Raw genomic sequence first — 20,278 nt, forward strand, 5'->3', positions numbered from 1 at the left:
CAGAGCAGTCTTTAATGCATTGCAACATAGACGATCCCCCCCCAACGGGGCGGCACTGCCCCACGACCCAAGGGAGAGGAATCGGATCAGTAAAAATATGAATTTATTGATCATGTTACTAAACAACCCATCCAAAAAGCACAGGAACCTCCTATGGTTTCGCATCTGACGGTGCTTTCTCAAGGAGGTTCCTGTGCTTTTTGGATGCGTTGTTCAGTAACTTGACCAATAAATTCCTGTTTTTACTGATCCGAGGCCTCTCCTTTGGATCTTGGGGCAGCGCCGCCCTGTTGGGGATTTTCAATCTTGCTGTATCTCTATGTGCACTTCCCCGGAGAACGAGACGGGATACACAGGAGTACTGCGGAGAACAGTGTGAGCACGGTGGGCCGGAACCCTTCTGCTAAACAGGTAGTTAGCTGGGGATATCTTCATGACAATTGACTTACCTTACTAGAGGTTAGGTTTAAATGGCTCAGATTTAACTGGACACTAAAGTCTCTCTGCTGTTTCATATCCTGCAATCGGTCAGACCTGACCACAAAATAACAAGAGATGATGTATCGTGGAACCCAGGAGCAATGCTTTTTTTATTTTTATGAATCTGTAGTGCATTGCGTTGCATGTTACTATGTGGCGTTGCATGTTATTGTGTGACTTTGCATGTTATTATAGTGCGTTGCATGTTACTATGTGGCGTTGCATGTTATTGTGTGACTTTGCATGTTATTATAGTGCGTTGCATGTTACTATGTGGCGTTGCATGTTATTGTGTGACTTTGCATGTTATTATAGTGCGTTGCATGTTCTTGTATGACTTTGAACGTTATGTGGCTTTGCATATTACTATGTGGCGTTGCATGTTATTATAGTGCTTTTCATGTTACTATTTGGCGTTGCATGTTATAATGTTGCTTAGTGTGTTATTATATGGCTTAGCATGTTATGTTGCTTAACGTGTTATTATATGGCTTTTCATGTTATGATGTTGCTTATCGTGTTATTATGATGCTTAGTGTTACTATGGTGTTTTTAATAATATTGTGTTGCTTTTCATGTTACTATTATGCTTAGCGTGTTATGATGGTGCATAGCATGCTATTATGTTGCTTAGCATTTTCAGCACCTCCTAGGAGTGAAATGAGTGTGTTTGCACCGCTGTGAATAACGCAGGACACATTACACAAAGTGCACAACACAACTCTATCTCTGTGTGTCGTCTTTTTTGTGGTAAAACTTTTAAGATACAATATTTTCAAACGTACAAAGCATAGAGATGAATTATACACAATTTGCCTCCTCCGCCATATGTCCCTCCTCCTCTCTCCCAGCCTCTCCCCGTGGGGGTTGTCTGCGTTTCCTCCTTGGCGGAGGAGAGAGGAAGCGGCCTTGTGACAATCCTGAGGACAGCAGAGATATTTACACGCGCGCAATTGCGCCAACTTCCCACATCCAGCCTTGTTCCTCCGGAGAGCGCGAGAAATGAGTCTCCGTGTTTCCACTCGTGAAATAAATAGCAAACCCAAGCATTACAAATGAACAGATACAGGGGAAATATGTGGGAGACGTCACCCCGTGTCACAGCCTGGAACACAGCGATCCACAGTCCATTGCTGGCCTGTGTGGTAGTGATGCGGTTAAGCTCGTCACTGGCATTTCCCCCCCCCCCCCCAATAATTGCCCCTTTAATAAGCAGCTTTGCCTAACCTTAGCCCCTTCCCACATAACGCGACACGCTGCACATTATTACCAGCCAAATTTCCTCAAGACATTTGCAGAAACCCACTAATAATTACAGCCGCTTTCCCCCAACACCTACAGATATTTTACCCACATTAAAGACCAGCAGAGAAGCCTCCGCCGTTAAGGTTTGCTCTCCATTGACTATTACTGTGCGCAGCACACGGACTCACCATGGCAGACCTGGTAAGGGCCTGTCGAAGCTAGCTGATGTCTACATTTTCTGGGGATGTTTAAATATACGGCGTATCACTATACAATGTAGCATTTTTGTTGTGAATGATGTAGAAGTGTGGCGCTACTCGGCGTCATTATACAGGGTTGTAAGCTTACTATGAAGGGGGTGGGAGTATAAAGCTACTCTGTACCATACAGTACAGAACGTTCATTCTGAAGGTGGTGGAGGTTTAGAGATACTCAGTACCATTACACAGTGTAGCATGTCCATTGTAGAAGGGGTGTGGGCTTATAGAGGTACTCTATAACATTATGCAGTATAGCTTATTCTAAAGGGGATGGAGGTGTTTATAGATACCCCATATCATTATACAGTGCAACATGCTGTCATTTTGGCGGTTGGGGGGAGCTGTATTCCTCCCAAAACAAGCAAAGCTGTTTCCATTTCATTTCCCTCGACAAGAAAGTCAAAGTGATGCTTATGTCAGTCACAACGAGGCCTGTGCACCAGAATATACCCCTGCGGAGGTTCTGCCCGATGTCCGTGGGCAGGAGAAAGCCCAGCTGCCACGCATAGTCCGCCTGTCTGTGGCTCAATCCTTCAGCCACACAGACGCTGCTCTGGCTGCAATGTCTGCAGCATCTTCCTTCTCGTGATGTGCCATACCAACGGGGAAAAGTGCTGGGCCGGCGAGCGTTAAACAGAGCAGCCCCGGCTCTCCCATCACCGACCCCCTCTTCCCAGCAGCTCTGCGGGGCTCCCGTCTGCGGGGAACAACGCCTTCCAATCTGCCAGCCCCGGGCAACACAGACTCCCCGCATCCTCCGCCCCGGGCCTCACCCCCAACAGCCACCCCCACTCCACCAACAATCCTGCCCAACAAGTCCTTTACATTATAACCGTCACTTAACCCCTCACCTGCTGCTCTTCTCTAATACACAGGGTGCCCATTCCTTTATACACATATAAAATATATATATATATATATATCTACACATATATATTTGTTATATCCTATACATATATATATTTTTGGCACCTGCACTCTTTGTGCACAGAGAGGGGGGGGGGGGGTGTCTTAGGATGCACGTGGGTGGAGGGGTGGGGGGGAGGAGGAGGAGAAGAGGGGTGTGGTGCCACGTTACTTGCACACGTATTGGTCCACGATTTCGGTGCACTTCTTGCACTTGACAAAGCAGCACCAGTGAAACTTGCAGTGGCAGCGCTCCACCTGCACCGTCTTGAACTGGTCATACCCGCGCCCGCAGCACATCAGCTCGCAGCCGTCCATGCCCTCCGACGTCTTGTTGCAGAGCCGGCCCTGGGTGCCCTGCGAGCCCGTGGTCTCGTTGCGCAGGCAGTAGTCCGGGCTGGGGTCCAGGTACACCAGGTCCTCGGCGGTGGGGGAGTTGAAACGCTGGTTCACCTGCTCCAGCTTGCTGCGCCGGTTCAGGCGCATGGCGGCCGCGCTGTCGTACTTCTCCTTCAGGTGTTCGCCCACCTTGCGGAAGTCGGCGAGCTGCAGCCAGCAGGTCTTCAAGCTGCAGGATCCCGACACCCCGTGGCACTTGCAGGCCACGTCAGCCAGTTTATACACAGCCTGAGAAAGAGGAGGAAGAGCACGGTCAGGTACCATCATCATCATCATCATCCTCATCAAGATCACGGCCAATAACCACAAGCACAAGTGTCAAACATTCATCAGCACTCTCAGCTCATTACTATGTCCATTAATATCACAGATAATTACCATCATTATCAATATCATAGCTAATTGCAATTATAATCATAGCTCATTAATATCCTGGCTAATTACCTGGAATCATTAATTTTACCCATATCAATGCCTTTACTCCCATTCTACACACACACACACACACACGCACACGCACACGCACACGTTTAATACAGCATCAATGTTTGTCATATTGCCTGTCCTGTGTCACCTTGCAGGGGGGAGGGAAGACCGTGGGACATAGGTCTCTTCATGTTGAAACTAGGTTAAATAGCTACTAATCCCGCTAATCTGTCTGCTGTGGATAACAGTGTCTGACAGAGTGTGTGTTAGTGTCACTCAGACACAGGGACACATGTCTGTGCCAGTGCACGCGTTTGCCCATCTGTCATTGCGTATGTGTATGTGTGTGTGTGTCTCGCTGTTGTATTCTGCATGTGTTTAGTTGCCATTGTTTGTCACTGTGAAAGTGTATCTGTCATTGTGTGTTTCTTGTTTCGAGATGAGTGAAACTTTTTAAAATGTAGTTGTGACATTTGTAGTGTTTATCCCCAAAATGTGCCTCCCTGTGAAACGTTCCTACCCAAGTCTCAGCATGATGCAGATATAGCGCTTTGCAGAGAACCCCAGCAATTAGCATATTAAACAGAATTGCCATGCACATTAATGTAATGCTTAGCAAATCGCTCTCTGTCACTGTGTGTGTGTCTCTCCGTGTCACTGTGTGTGTCTCTCCATGTCACTGTGTGTGCGTGTCTCGCCGTGTCACTGTGCGTATCTCTCCATGTCACTGTGTGTGCGTGTCTCTCCGTGTCACTGTGTGTGTCTCTCCATGTCACTGTGTGTGCGTGTCTCTCCGTGTCACTGTGTGTGTCTCTCCATGTCACTGTGTGTGCGTGTCTCTCCGTGTCACTGTGTGTGTCTCTCCATGTCACTGTGTGCGTGTCTCTCCATATCACTGTGTGTGTCTCTCCATGTCACTGTGTGTGCGCGTCTCTCCATGTCACTGTGTGTGCGTGTCTCTCCGTGTCACTGTGTGTGTCTCTCCATGTCACTGTGTGTGCGTGTCTCTCCGTGTCACTGTGTGGGTCTCTCCGTGTCACTGTGTCACTGCGTGCATGTCTCTCCATGTCACTGTGTGTGCGTGTCTTTCCGTGTCACTGTGTGTGTATGTCTCTCCGTGTCAGTGTGTGCGTGCATGTCTCTCAGTGTCACTGTGTCACTGCGTGCATGTCTCTCCGTGTCACTGTGTGGGTCTCTCCATGTCACTGTGTGTGCGTGTCTTTCCCGTGTCACTGTGTGTGCATGTCTCTCCGTGTCAGTGTGTGCATGCATGTCTCTCCGTGTCACTGTGTGGGTCTCTCCGTGTCACTGTGTGTGCGTGTCTTTCCGTGTCACTGTGCGTGCATGTCTCTCCGTGTCACTGTGTGGGTCTCTCCGTGTCACTGTGTGTGCGTGTCTTTCCGTGTCACTGTGTGTGCATTTCTCTCCGTGTCAGTGTGTGCGTGCATGTCTCTCCGTGTCACTGTGTCACTGCGTGCATGTCTCTCCGTGTCACTGTGTGGGTCTCTCTATGTCACTGTGTGTGCGTGTCTTTCCGTGTCACTGTGTGTGCGTGTCTCTCCGTGTCACTGTGTGCGCGCGTCTCTCCGTGTCACTGTGTGTGCGCGTCTCTCCATGTCACTGTGTGCGCGCGTCTCTCCGTGTCACTGTGTGTGCGCGTCTCTCCGTGTCACTGTGTGTGCGTGTCTCTCCGTGTCACTGTGTGTGCGTGTCTCTCCGTGTCACTGTGTGTGCGTGTCTCTCCGTGTCATTGTGTGTGCGCGCATATCTCCGTGTCACTGTGTGTGCGCGTCTCTCCGTGTCACTGTGTGTGCGCGCATATCTCCGTGTCACTGTGTGTGCGCGTCTCGGTGTCACCATGTATGTGCGCATGTCTCTCTGTCAATTGTGTGTGCATGTCTTTCTGTCACTGTATGTGTGTGTGCAGGTCTCTCTGTCACTGTATGTGTGTGTGCAGGTCTCTCTGTCACTGTATGTGTGTGTGCATGTCTCTCTGTCAGTGTATGTGTGTGTGCAGGTCTCTCTGTCAGTGTATGTGTGTGTGCAGGTCTCTCTGTCACTGTATGTGTGTGCATGTCTCTCTGTCACTGTATGTGTGTGTGCATGTCTCTCTGTTACTGTATGTGTGTGCATGTCTCTCTGTCACTGTATGTGTGTGTGCATGTCTCTGTCACTGTGAGTGTGCGCGCGAGTGTCTCTGTCACTGTGCAGTGGTGTCTGTATGTATGTGGAGTGTTGCTCTGTAGGGCTCTCCTGCAGTGTTACATTCCCCCAGCAGTAATAAGTATTACCATATTAAAAGCCCTATTCGCCTGCACAGGAACTGGGCAATTAGGGCAAATAAAGCAGAACATGCTGTGATGTGTACAAAGCTTTCAGCCACACACAGGGGGCCGTCGTCTTCTGGGAGGGAGACACCTCTGCTAGAGGTTTTATAATAAAGTGCAGGAGGGAAGCACGTTTCAGAGAAAGAACAGCAGCAGGACACAGAATCAGGGAGACAAGTTCTGTGTTACTAAAATAGTATTAGATACATGGAGTAGCCTTCCAGAGGAGGCCGAGGGGGGCAAACGGAGTGAAAGTATTGTAGAATACTTGGAAGGGAAGAAGTGCAGAAGAATAGCCCTATACGGAGAATTTTTTTCCTTGTATAGGTCCAACAGTGCTGTACATAGCATTTTTTTGCCGGCCACTGGTCCCTGCCCCGTGGAGCTTACAATCTATTTTCTGGTGCCTGAGGCACAGGGAGGTAAAGTGATTTGCCCAAGGTCACAAGGAGCCGACAGCAGGGAATAAACCAGGTTCCCCTGATTCAAACTCAGTGTCATTGTTTTCAGTCTCTATACTCACTGAGCCACTGCTTCAGCACATATGGTTTTGGCGTGAGAAATGCAAATTTACAGGGAATTACAATGAAAAGTTTAATTGTCTCTGGAATCCTTCCAGCTTCCTGATGGGTATAAATCCTTACCCAGCCCATGTGGCTTCCTAAACCAATATAAAGATTAGCCCATAATCTGCACGCTGCCTCCGCTGTGTGGCAAACTCCAGTACCACACCCTGCACCGTCGGCACTGTGTATACATACATACATAGTCAGTGAATGTACAGTATGCATGCTCTGTCTCAGGCAGTGCAACCTTCCTGGTAATCATCTGCTCGAGATGTAACAAGCTTGTTTAACTCCTTCACCACTAGAGGGGCCCATCTGGCAGGAAACGTAATAATGAGCTTTTCAAGTGCAGCATTGCTACATAGATCCATGTGATAACGTGTATGCATATGTGATAACGCAGCTTAGCATGTGATAATGTGTACGAGCACGTGATAACGCGAATGAACAAGTGATAACCTGTCCGTGCATATCATAACGTGTATGCATATGTGATAACGCATCTGAGCACATGATAAAGCATCTGAGTAAGTGATAACGTGTCTGGGTATATAACGCGTCTGAGCATGTGATAACGCGTCCGAGCATGCGATAACGTGTCCGAGCATGCGATAACGTGTCCGAGCATGCGATAACGTGTCCGAGCATGCGATAACATATCCGAGCATGCGATAACGTGTCCGAGCATGCGATAACATGTCCAAGCATGCGATAACGTGTCCGAGTATGTGATAACGCATCTGTGCATATTATAACGTGTCAGAGTATGTGATAACGTGTCCTAGTATGTGATAACGTGCCCGAGTATGTGGTAACGTGCCCGAGTATGTGGTAACGTGCCCGAGTATGTGATAACGTGCCCGAGTATGTGATAACGTGCCCGAGTATGTGATAACGTGCCCGAGTATGTGATAACGTGTCCGAGTATGTGATAACGTGTCTTTGCATATCATAACGTGTCCAGAGTATGCGATAACACGTCCGAGTATGCGATAACACGTCCGAGTATGCGATAACACGTCCGAGTATGCGATAACACGTCCGAGTATGCGATAACGTGTCCGAGTATGCGTTAATGTGTCCAAGTATGTGATAACGAACATGCGACAACGTGTCCGAGTATGCGATAACGTGTCAGAGTATGTGATAACGAGCATGTGATAACGGGTCCGAGTATGTGATGTGTCCGGGTATGTGATAACGTGTCCGGGTATGTGATAACGTGTCCGAATATATGAAGACGTGTCAGAGTATGCTATAATGCGTCCGAGCATGCTATAACGCGTCCGAGCATGCGATAACGTGTCCGAGCATGCGATAACGTGTCGAGTATGTGATAACGTGTCCGAGCATGCGATAACGTGCCCGAGTATGAGATAACGAGCATGCGATAACGTGTCCGAGCATGCGATAACGCGTCAGAGCATGCGATAACGCGTCCGAGCATGCGATAACGTGCCCGAGTATGTGATAACGAGCATGCGATAACGTTTCCGAGCATGCGATAACGTGTCCGAGCATGCGATAACGTGTCCGAGTATGCGATAACGTGTCCGAGTATGTGATAACGAGCATGTGATAACGTGCCCGAGCATGTGATATCGTGTCCAAGCATGCGATAACACGTCCGAGCATGCGATAACGCGTCCGAGCATGCGATAACGCGCCCGAGTATGTGATAACGTGTCCGAGTATGCCATAACGTGTCCGAGTATGCAATAACGTGTCCGAGTATGCAATAACGTGTCCGAGTATGTGATAACAAGCATGTGATAACGTGCCCGAGCATGTGATATCGTGTCCAAGCATGCGATAACACGTCCGAGCATGCGATAACGCGTCCGAGCATGTGATAACGCGCCCGAGTATGTGATAACGCGTCCGAGCATGTGATAACGCGTCCGAGCATGTGATAACTTTTCTGAAAGTGAGCTCCGTGTGAGGCTCATTAAAGCGGATTACAGACGTTATATTTATTTACTTTTTTTCTAGGTAAACAGACACCAAAACTCTTATCAGAAAAATCCCCCTCCCGTTTATCTGCTCAGAGAAGGTTCTGTGGGTTCGGCTAATGTCACACAGAGGCGTACAAGACCGTAACGCCCAATCAACAAAGACCACTAGAGACTTAAATGGCAGTTTCTCACTAAGTAGACAAAAAATACCTGGGCGCTCTCTCTAGAAGGATTGACAATAAAGTAATAAAAAAAATATATTACCGTGAGCAGAGGACCCTGCGTGACTCACAATTTCCGTGCGCGCCTTCAAGGGCCCCTGACCGCTGCTCGAACCCTCTAGGGGACTTTTCATTGTACCCCGAATGGATGGACAAGGAAACAGAGAACATGGGGAGCGTGGATGAATAATACTGAAATCACAAGCCTACCTTGAGACTTTAAGGTTGTGATTTCAGTATTATTCATCCGCGCTCCCCTTGTTCTCTGTTTCAGTGTCTTACTAAGGCCAAAATCTACAAAAAAAGTTAAGTTTTACTTTTATCTTTTCCACGGTGAACAAAAACTTTGGAGGGTTTTTACAATATTTATCTAATGTCTTTTACTGATAACACTGTCAAGTCTCCGAAACCAGAGGGGAATTGTGGTTTTTGTTTTGCGCCTTGTCTGTATATTAATTATAAAGCCGTCGTTAGTCAAACTGATACACGGAGGCCCGGGAATTAGCGCGGGATATTCATGGTTAACAGGACGCAAATAACTAAAAACGGTCACGTTACCGGTAATTGGAAATTTCTAGGAAAACCGAGGTGATTGAGAAGTTACAAATAATAATAATTAATAGATATATACTGTGACAAACGGCTTACTCCGGGGCTCCGTCGTTTGTCCGGGACTGTTTAGAACACGGTCTTTTAGGGTAGGTTAAATGATGAGGCGTCACGTACTGTTCCTTTAAACAGGCTATGCCTGGTTTATTCAGTCCCAGGCACTGAGACTGCCACAGTGCATACAACAGAAAACAGATCAAAACAAAAGCTGCTCATCTGAGCGATAACTTAACTTAGATATCCCTGACTCAGGGTTGGAAGTGGCTTTTCCACTCCCAACAACAAAACAAGGTACTTTTGCAGTCTTATACAAATGAACAGAAAGATTGAACCTGTTAGGGGAAGAGGCTTCTCCCCTCTGTAGTTCAGCAGCCTTCCAGCCTCCTGGCTCTTGTGGAGAGACCAGAGCAAACAGGAAAACAGTCTTACATACCTGATTCCTAATTAGCATGACAGGTGACAGAAATCAGGCAGCAGACAAACTCTGGTCTGGATCTCTCATCCCCTCAGTTCCAGCGCTTGCCAAACTGTGGGATGGAGTGTATGTATTATAAGGCTGCACTCCCAGGCCAAACAGGATAGAAACTGTTTAGTATCCTGGGAGCCCTATATACGGAATTTATTACCATCCCCTGGTTTCTGTCACATATCCTCCCCCCCAGCTCAGACCTCGAGGGATGAGCGACTATGGATATTAGGGAGTGCATCCTTGACAACCCGTCAGCATTGCCATGTTTGTGCCCTGACCTGTGTTCCACAGAAAATTTAAAGGGTTGTAGGCTTAGGAACCACCTGGTCACTCTAGCATTCTTTTCCCTGTTTTGACACATCCAGGTAAGGGGTGCATGATCTGTGACCAACCGGAATTTTCTCCCCAACAGGTAGTATTTGAGCGTCTCTACAGCCCACTTTATTGCGAGACACTCTTTCTCTACTATGGAGTAATTTTTCTCCTGGGGATTTAGTTTCCTACTTAAATAAAGGATGGGGTGCTCCTCACCTTGAGACTCCTGGGAGAGTACCGCCCCCAGCCCTACCTCAGATGCGTCGGTTTGGACTACGAACTCTTTGGAGAAGTCAGGTGTGACCAACACTGGTTGGGCACAGAGAGCTTCTTTCAGGCTTCTAAAGGCTTGTTCGGTTTCGGGGGACCACTTTACCATTAGTGGTCCTCTTGCTTTTGTGAGGTCAGTTAGTGGGGTTGCCTTAGTTGCAAAATTGGGAATAAACCTTCTATAGTACCCAATTAACCCCAAAAAGGTCCTTACTTGTTTTTTTGTAACTGGCCTTGGCCAATTTTGTATCGCCTCCACTTTGAGTGTTTGGGGTTTGAGTAAACCTCTGCCAATAGAATATCCCAGATACTTGGCCTCCTCCAGACCAATAGTGCATTTAGCGGGGTTAGCAGTTAGTCCAGCAGACCGGACTGCGTCAAGCACAGCTTGGACCTTTGGAAGGTGGGATTGCCAATCTTCACTATGGATTACCACATCATCCAGGTAGGCGGCAGCATACCGAGCATGTGGTTTTAAAATTTTATCCATCATTCTTTGGAATGTGGCAGGAGCTCCATGTAAGCCAAAAGGCAACACCTTATACTGAAAGAGGCCGTCTGGGGTTGAGAAGGCTGTCTTTTCTTTTGCCCTTTCTGTGAGGGGAACCTGCCAGTACCCTTTTGTTAGGTCTAGGGTTGTGAGATATCGGGCTTTGCCCAGTCTCTCTACAAGTTCATCTACCCTGGGCATAGGATAAGTATCAAATTTTGACACCGCGTTTAGTTTCCGGTAGTCATTACAAAACCTTGTTGTACCATCTGGCTTTGGGACTAAGACTATAGGGCTGTTCCACCCACTTTGGGATTCCTCAATTACACCTAGTTTTAGCATTTTTTTAACCTCTAAACTTATAGCCTTTCTTTTGGCCTCTGGGATTCGGTACGGTTTAAGGTTAACTCGGACCCCCGGTTCAGAGACTAGGTCATGTTCAATTACGCTAGTTCTACCTGGCCGTATAGAGAAGATTTCTTTGTTTCTTCTCACTAAATTCTGAACCTCTCGTTTCTGATGAACAGACAGGGTTTCAGCTATGCTAACCTCTGGGTCAGTTTCTTGATTCTCTGACGGACCTGGGGGTACTAGGGTTAACAAGACTTCTCTATCTTTCCAGGGCTTGAGTAGGTTTATATGGTAAATTTGCTCAGGTTTCCTCCTACCTGGCTGTCTTACCTTATAATTTACTTCTCCCACTCTTTCCAAGACCTCATATGGCCCATGCCATTTAGCAAGGAATTTACTCTCCACGGTGGGAACCAGAACTAGTACCCTATCACCTGGAAAAAAAATTCTGACCCTAGCACCCTTATTATACGTATTCCTCTGTGCTTCTTGAGCTTTCTCCATGTGTTCCCTCACTATGGGTAGGACTGCAGCAATGCGGTCCTGCATCTGGGCAACATGCTCTATTACACTTCTGTAAGGGGTAACCTCGTGTTCCCAAGTCTCTTTGGCTATATCCAGTAAGCCCCTTGGGTGTCGGCCATACAATAGTTCAAACGGGGAGAAGCCGGTGGATGATTGGGGAACTTCCCTAATGGCAAATAACAGGTACGGTAACAAACAATCCCAGTTTTTCCCATCTTTATCAACCGCCCGCCGTAACATGCTCTTTAAGGTTTTATTGAACCTTTCCACTAAACCATCTGTTTGTGGATGATAGACTGAGGTTCTGAGATGCTTGATTTTTAGGAGTTTACATAGCTCTTTTGTTACTTGGGACATAAATGGTGTTCCCTGGTCAGATAGAATCTCTTTAGGAATCCCGACCCGGGAAAACAGAACTACTAACTCTTTTGCTATGTTTTTAGCAGACGTGCTACGTAGGGGAACTGCCTCCGGATATCGGGTGGCATAATCTAATATTACCAATATATGCTGATGTCCCCTAGCAGACTTTATTAGGGGTCCTACTAGATCCATAGCAATCCGGTCAAATGGTACCTCTATTATGGGAAGGGGTACCAATGGGCTGCGGTACGCCTTGAACGGGGCGGTGATCTGACATTCTGGGCATGAGGAACAATAATTCGTAATTTCTGCCAGAACCCCAGGCCAATAGAAGCTTCGGAGAACCTTTTCTTTTGTCTTTTCCACCCCTAGGTGTCCCCCCAATGGATGACTATGTGCGAGGTGTAATACTACGTTACGGAATGTCCGTGGTACCAACAATTGTTTAGTTGTAACTGATTTCCTTTTATCAACCCGATATAATAGGTCGTTCTCTACCTCGAAGTAGGGGTAAGCAAGTGACCTATCTGGTTGGCCAGGAGTACTATTCTGGTCCCGTATATTTCCCCTTGCTACCGCTAATGTGGGGTCCTCCCACTGGGCCTTCTTAAAACTCCCAGGACTGACCTCTAGGTCAGCGAGGGTCTTATCCGGTTCTGGGGTGGTAAGTGTCTGCTCAACATCTTGATTTGGGGTATTCCCTACCAAAGTAGTGATGGGGAAGGGAATTTTACAGCACTCCTCCTTTTCCCCCTTCTTATTTGGGCCCTCGTCAACCTCCATTTCTGAAAAAGGGAAAGGATTTGTTTCTTCTAATACTTCGTTATGGTCCGCTATTGAACTCTGGGCGCTATTCTGAGCGGGGGACCACATTTTTAGAAAATGGGGAAAGTCGGTCCCTATTAACACATCATGTGCCAGTTTGGGTACAATACCCACCTTGAAATCTAAAGAACCAAACTCTGTTTCAAAAAAAACATCAACAGTGGAATATTCATGATTATCCCCATGTATACAACAAATTGCCACTCTTTGTGAACTGTTTCCCTGTTTCTTCTTAATGGGCAAGAGGTATTCGGACACTAGTGTGACCATGCTCCCAGAGTCAAGAAGTGCCCGAACCCTCTTACCATTAACCTTTACAAATGCCCACAGATGGTTATTCAAGGGGTCCTCTGGGCTAGGGCCCATACATTGGGACAACAGCGAATAAGGTTCCACGCTGTTGCATTGCATGGGCTCATCATTTAGTGGGCAGATTTTTGCTGTGTGGCCCCTCTCATGACAATTTACACATTTAGGTACATAGTCTGTGTCCCACTTAGAGCCTTTTCCCGGCTCCCCATGTTGGCTATTGCCCTTAGTGTGCGAACCACTGTTGCTGGTGCTGCGTGAAGGTGGTCGCCGCTCTTCAGCGCCCCTTAACCCCGGTACCCTTTTACCGTCTCTGGAAGAGTCCTGGAACCTCGGGTAATGGGGTTGCTCCACGACTGTGGGTTGCGGGTGCCCTTCTGCTGCATTGTACCTTTCTACGAGGGCCACAAGCTCATCCGCATTGTGGGGGTCACTCCGACTGACCCAACGGCGTAAGGCAGAGGGAAGTTTCCTCAAGAACTGGTCCATGACCAACCGTTCCACGATGTGGCTGGCTGAGTTGATCTCGGGTTGTAGCCACTTCCGGGCGAGGTGGATGAGGTCATACATCTGGCTTCGGGTGGCCTTATCCATCGTGAAGGACCATGCGTGAAACCTTTGGGCGCGAACAGCCGTGGTTACGCCGAGGCGGGCGAGGATCTCGAACTTCAATTTTGCATAGACGTTAGCTTCGGCTGGCTCTAGATCAAAGTAAGCCTTCTGGGGTTCGCCGCTTAGGAAGGGTGCGATTAGACCAGCCCACTCAGCTTCTGGCCATCCCTCTCTCTGTGCCGTGCGTTCAAACGTGAGAAGATAGGCTTCCACATCATCCGAGGGTCCCATCTTCTGAAGGTAGTGGCTTGCCCTGGTCATTTTCGGAACTGGGGCTGCCGCTGCCAGTGGAAGGTTACTGATAGTCCGCCTCAGGATCTCGAGTTCCTGCTGTAAGCCCTGAGCGAACCGCTGTTGCTCCTCTCTCAGCAAGCGGTTTGTCTCTTGCTGGTTTGCATTCGCGTTTTGCAGGGCTTCATTCGTCTGTTGCTGGTTTGCATTCGCCTGTTGCTGGTTTGCATTCGCCTGTTGCTGGTTTGCATTAATCTCTTGCTGGGCTATTAGCAGCTGTTGCTGGGCTGCATTCGTCTGCTGCTGGTTTGCATTAGTTTCTTGCTGGGCTATTAACAGCTGTTGCTGGGTTTCATTCGCGTCTTTCTGGGCAGCGACATTGCGTACCAGCGCACCCACCACGTCTTCCATCTTGTTTGCAGAGGATGAAAAAACTTTTTTTTTCTTTTTTTTTTTTCTTTCAAAGTTCTTCAACCCGCAGACCCCCTAGTGCTCTGCCCGCATTCTCCACCATATGTGACAAACGGCTTACTCCGGGGCTCCGTCGTTTGTCCGGGACTGTTTAGAACACGGTCTTTTAGGGTAGGTTAAATGATGAGGCGTCACGTACTGTTCCTTTAAACAGGCTATGCCTGGTTTATTCAGTCCCAGGCACTGAGACTGCCACAGTGCATACAACAGAAAACAGATCAAAACAAAAGCTGCTCATCTGAGCGATAACTTAACTTAGATATCCCTGACTCAGGGTTGGAAGTGGCTTTTCCACTCCCAACAACAAAACAAGGTACTTTTGCAGTCTTATACAAATGAACAGAAAGATTGAACCTGTTAGGGGAAGAGGCTTCTCCCCTCTGTAGTTCAGCAGCCTTCCAGCCTCCTGGCTCTTGTGGAGAGACCAGAGCAAACAGGAAAACAGTCTTACATACCTGATTCCTAATTAGCATGACAGGTGACAGAAATCAGGCAGCAGACAAACTCTGGTCTGGATCTCTCATCCCCTCAGTTCCAGCGCTTGCCAAACTGTGGGATGGAGTGTATGTATTATAAGGCTGCACTCCCAGGCCAAACAGGATAGAAACTGTTTAGTATCCTGGGAGCCCTATATACGGAATTTATTACCATCCCCTGGTTTCTGTCACAATACTTATTAACAGTGTTCGACAAACCTATACATTTGCTCGCCCCGGGCGAGTGGATTTAACCCCCGGGCGAGTAAATATTGGCCCAAGTAGCACACGTTTGGTACTAGGTGGCGAGTAGATTTTTTTTGTGGCGAGTAGATTTTTTGGTGATTTGTCAACCACTGCTTATTAAGCATGTTAAAAAAAAATATATGTGTATATATATATATTTATTTTTTTTAACTTTTTTTTTTACGGTCTGCTGCGTGAAACGCGTAAGAGCGGACGTCTTGCTGTATGTGCCAATAAAAGTTTTTGTACAGACAGAGCGGTCCCGGTCCACAATTTTTTCCCCAAGGCAGCTGCACCGCCTCACAAAGCTTTTTTTCCTGTTGTTCAATCCTCGGTAGGAGCCACGCCGACAGCATCCAGTTTCTCACGGCCAAAAAGTGAGTTATTCAATTTATATACACTCACCAGTGTTTTGAACAAAGACATTACTGTTACAGTACATCATACAAGATATACCTCCAACAAGAGGCTAATGAGTAAACAGCATCATTGATATTCAAATGTGACCAGTATTGTAGATATTACTGCTACCTCATATAAGGTATTGAGTGTGCAGTACAGGCATACCCCACATTAACGTACGCAATGGGACCGGAGCATGTATGTAAAGCGAAAATATACTTAAAGTGAAGCACCTTTTTCCCCACTTATCGATGCATGTACTGTACTGCAATCGTCATATATGTGCATAACTGATGTAAATAACGCATGTGTAACAGGCTCTATAGTCTCCCCGCTTGCGCACAGCTTCGGTACAGGTAGGGAGCTGGTATTGCTGTTCAGGATGTGCCGACAGGCGCATGCATGAGCTGCTGTTTGCCTATTGGGCGATATGTCCTTACTCGCGAGTGTACTTAAAGTGAGTGTCCTTAAACCGGGGTATGCCTGTACAGTACTACTGATGTTCATATGTGGCTTCGTGGGACAATGTTAAAGGATTTATTGTGCTGTTTGGGAACTTATAAACAAATATAAATGTGTCAAGGCTGGATATACTTTGAGCAACATTGCAAGGGTTTTTTTGTAACCCCACCTCTCCCTAGATTGTAAGGGAGACAGGTGGGAGGCAGGAAGGCCGGACAGCAGGAGGTTACAGTAATCGAGACAAGAGAGAATGAGGGCCTGAGTCAAAGTTTTAGCAGTCGAGCAACAGAGGAAAGGGCGAATCTTTGTAATACTGCGGAGGAAAAAGCGACAGGTTTTAGAAACATTTTGAATGTGAGAGAGGAGTCGCGTGTGACCCCTAGGCAGCGTGCTTGGGCTACTGGGTGAATGATGGTACTTCCAACAGTAATGTGGAAGGAGGTAGTAGGGCCAGGTTTGAGAGGAAGTATAAGGAGCTCTGTTTTTGTCAGTGGAGGGCCATCCAGGATGATATAGCAGAGATACATTCTAAGACTTTGGTCTGTACAGCAGGTGTAAGGTCAGGGGTTGAAAAGTAAATTTGAGTGTCGTCAGCATAGAGGTGATATTTAAACCCCAGAGATGTAATTAGGTCATTCCTTGCATTCTATTGTTGTACATAGAAGTAAAAAAAATACACATTCATCTCTGACCTATTGATGCTTTTTTGTGCAAACTGGGATATTAGGGTGACTGGGGGAGATGCTGGGGGTTATGTCACTGCCTGGTGGGTGAACCTTTGGAAGTAAAATTAGATTGTAAGCTCTTTGGGACAGGGAATCATAACCACACAGTGCACAGTAAGAACTCCCTCAACATCCTTAAACTACACACGCAACGCAGAGAGTAAGACATTGTGATTATAGGGGTTCCATTGTCCTACTGTTTGGCTCTGCAAAGTTGTATGTACAGCGCTGAGCCTACTGTCTGCTACATATCCCTCTGTGCCATTATGTATGCTGCCAGCAGTGTAATAGTTAACAAAAAAGTGATTGGTAGCTAAGAAACGCAGGAGGAAAGATAGAGTCTCAGGTAGGACAGACACAGGGAGACCAGGAGGGGGGAGTTTATATTGGGGGGGGGGGGGCAGCTGAAAAGAGAGGAAGTGTCAGAACAACAGAAAACAACATAAACAAAGAAATGAGGGTCATAAACATGGGAGCCCCCAGCCTGGGGGGGGGGGGGGGGAGAGCAAAAATAAACACCCCACCCCCTCTCAGCCAAACGGCCTGGGAAGCTAACATTTGTGCTGTGAGTGAGGTGTGATAAAGGTTTATTGCTGGTACATTGCAGCTGTGAGGGTGGGGGGTGGAGGGGCGGACACTGACCCCCAGGTGAGATTCTGTTTATTAGCTTTATCCAAGTTTTATGGGCCTGGGGGTGAGATGCAAGAGGGGCGAGCAGGACGGGTGTGTCTGGCTCCCAGGGGCCCTGTGTCGTTGTGTAGTCGTTTCCACATCACTGAAGTTTCAGGACAGGGGAGGCAACTCCGGAACTCAAGGGCCACAAACAGGTCAGGCTCTAAGGATATCCCTGCTTCAACAGAGGTGGCTCAATCAGTCCCTGCTTCAGCACAGGTGGCTCAATCAAACTGAGTCACCTGTGCTGAAGCTGGGATATCCTTAAATCCTGACCTGTTGCGGGAGGCTTGCACACTGACCTGTTGCGGGAGGCTTGCACACTGGAGTTGAGCACCCCTGTGCTAGGATACAAACTTATCATGCGGAAGACCTGGAAATGTCTCACCCCCAGTCTCCATGCATCAGGATTACAGCTGCAGTCCCTTTTACCCGAGGCGGGGCACTGGGGGGAAAACTTTTTATTCCCCCCCCCCCTCCCCACGTACTTTTGCTTAATGGATCAAAAAGATTCTAGTGACTACTCTGTAATGACTAGCAGTGGGGCTGGGAAAGAGGCGGACAAATGCCTTTTCTAACACATTTCTTGATTTAAAGATGAATTATTTATTGTAGTTTAAATCTAAAATTCATTTTTCTTTGCTTAGGGTCCCGGTATCATTTTACCCACAAAAGCACTATGGCTTAGAATACAGCCCCTGTCCTCCCTGCTGCACGCGCGCCTGGCGGCATGGCAGCGCGTGCACAGACTGCAGCCGTGATCGGCGGTCTCTTGGGGAGCTCTAGGGGGCCGGGGCCATGACGGGAGTGCGGCCATGACGGGGGCATGCTCTTCCATTGGCTGCGTGCCGACCACGTGACTGCGTCATGGGAAGACAAAATTCTTGTCTTCCCTGCCAGCGGACGCGTCACAGCGCCTTGCGCGCCCACACACACACGCCCACTGGGGCCTGACCCATAGAGGGCTGTGCGGCGCGCACGCCACAGCGGCGGCCACTGGGGACCTGGCATACGTGCCACTATAATGCTACCATTTATTTCCCTTATCAAGCATTGTATGCAATGCCGTACATAGCATTCTGCAGGCACAGCGACGAGTCCCTGCCTCGAAGAGCTTACCATCTAATTGTGGCGCTTATAGGCACAAAGAGAGGAGACCACTGGTCACAAGGTGCCGACACTGGGATTCAAACAGGTTTCACCTAGTTCAAAGGCAGTGACATTACCACTGAGCTGCTCCAGTAGTGCCGCTCGTTCATTTCCAGCTGGAGGGCCCCTATCAGAGGATTCAGGAGTTTATTTGTGGAGAGAAGAACGGTTCTTGAAGTGGACGAACCTGAACGCCATTGGCCGGGCCCGCTCCGTGTAATGAGGGACGGACAGAGGCGTCTGAATTCACTTTGCAAAAAAAAAAAAACCTCACGTTTATTTCCAAAGAAAATCTCCCGAAGGTCAGAGTTCAGCAAACATTTCTCCATATTCAGCAGGGAGCGAGGGGGGGGGGCGTGGGGGGGGGGAGGAATTCACGTGGCCAAAAACGGCATTCATCTCGTCCTTCACATTACAGAGGAAGCCGAGAGTGTGGCAGAGAGAATGGGCAAATCTAGTGAAATGGTGATTCTCTGCGGGGGCCATTTTGTGAACGTTGGCAAGTTCCTGATTTTTCACCACGGGCGCCATTATTTGCAAACGTGGGCACATTTGTCACCGTCTGTGCATTGGGAAAGCCTCGGGCACCAGTAGATTGGAAGCTCTTTGACACGGGAACTCATTGGGGCCTAATGTCACTTTTATGCCTGAGGCGCGTCTTCCCATTATGTGTTATTTGTATTATTTGTTATGTCTATGATTATGTCACGTGTATTACTGGGGTGAAGCACTATGTACATTAATGACGCCATATAAATACAGATATAAATACATCGATTCCTCGTGGTAATACAAACGGCGGTGGTCATGTGATCACTATATCGCGGTCATGAATCTAACCTTTGTGTCTCCAAAACTCTGTGTACTGCGCTACTTACACAGTCAGAGTCATCTAAGAAATAGGTATGAATACTAGTATTTAGGAGGTATGAATCATGTCCGATGGTCGGCCCCAATGTCACGGTCAGTGTGAGGTCACGGTCGGCCCCGATGTCACGGTCAGTGTGAGGTCACGGTCGGCCCCGATGTCACGGTCGGTGTGAGGTCACGGTCGGCCCCGATGTCACGGTCGGTGTGAGGTCACGGTCGGCCCCGATGTCACGGTCGGTGTGAGGTCACGGTCAGTGTGAGGTCACGGTCGGCCCCGATGTCACGGTCAGTGTGAGGTCACGGTCGGCCCCGATGTCACGGTCGGCCCCGATGTCACGGTCGTGTGAGGTCACGGTCGGCCCCGATGTCATGGTCGGTGTGAGGTCACGGTCGGCCCCGATGTCACGGTCGGTGTGAGGTCACGGTCGGCCCCGATGTCACGGTCGGTGTGAGGTCACGGTCGGCCCCGATGTCACGGTCGGTGTGAGGTCACGGTCGGTCCCGATGTCACGGTCGGTCCCGATGTCATGGTCGGTCCCGATGTCACGGTCGGTGTGAGGTCACGGTCGGTGTGAGGTCACGGTCGGCCCCGATGTCACGGTCAGTGTGAGGTCACGGTCGGCCCCGATGTCACGGTCGGCCCCGATGTCA

The 20,278-nt window shown here is 48.4% G+C and overlaps 1 protein-coding gene across 2 annotated transcripts in view; it reads right to left on the bottom strand.

The window, feature by feature from the left end:
• Positions 1 to 1,206: 1,206 nt before the first annotated feature.
• WNT5B (Wnt family member 5B) overlaps positions 1,207 to 20,278 on the bottom strand; it is a 155,680-nt gene continuing 136,608 nt past the window's right edge. For both annotated transcript variants that reach the window (XM_075602370.1, XM_075602369.1), the window contains exon 5: positions 1,207 to 3,518. In XM_075602370.1, coding sequence (XP_075458485.1) covers positions 3,060 to 3,518 — 459 coding nt within the window. In that variant the 3' untranslated portion in view covers positions 1,207 to 3,059. The remainder of the gene's footprint in view (positions 3,519 to 20,278) is intronic.

The sequence above is a fragment of the Ascaphus truei genome, chromosome 5 (assembly GCF_040206685.1).
Source record: "Ascaphus truei isolate aAscTru1 chromosome 5, aAscTru1.hap1, whole genome shotgun sequence".
In the NCBI taxonomy this organism is placed as follows: domain Eukaryota; kingdom Metazoa; phylum Chordata; class Amphibia; order Anura; family Ascaphidae; genus Ascaphus; species Ascaphus truei.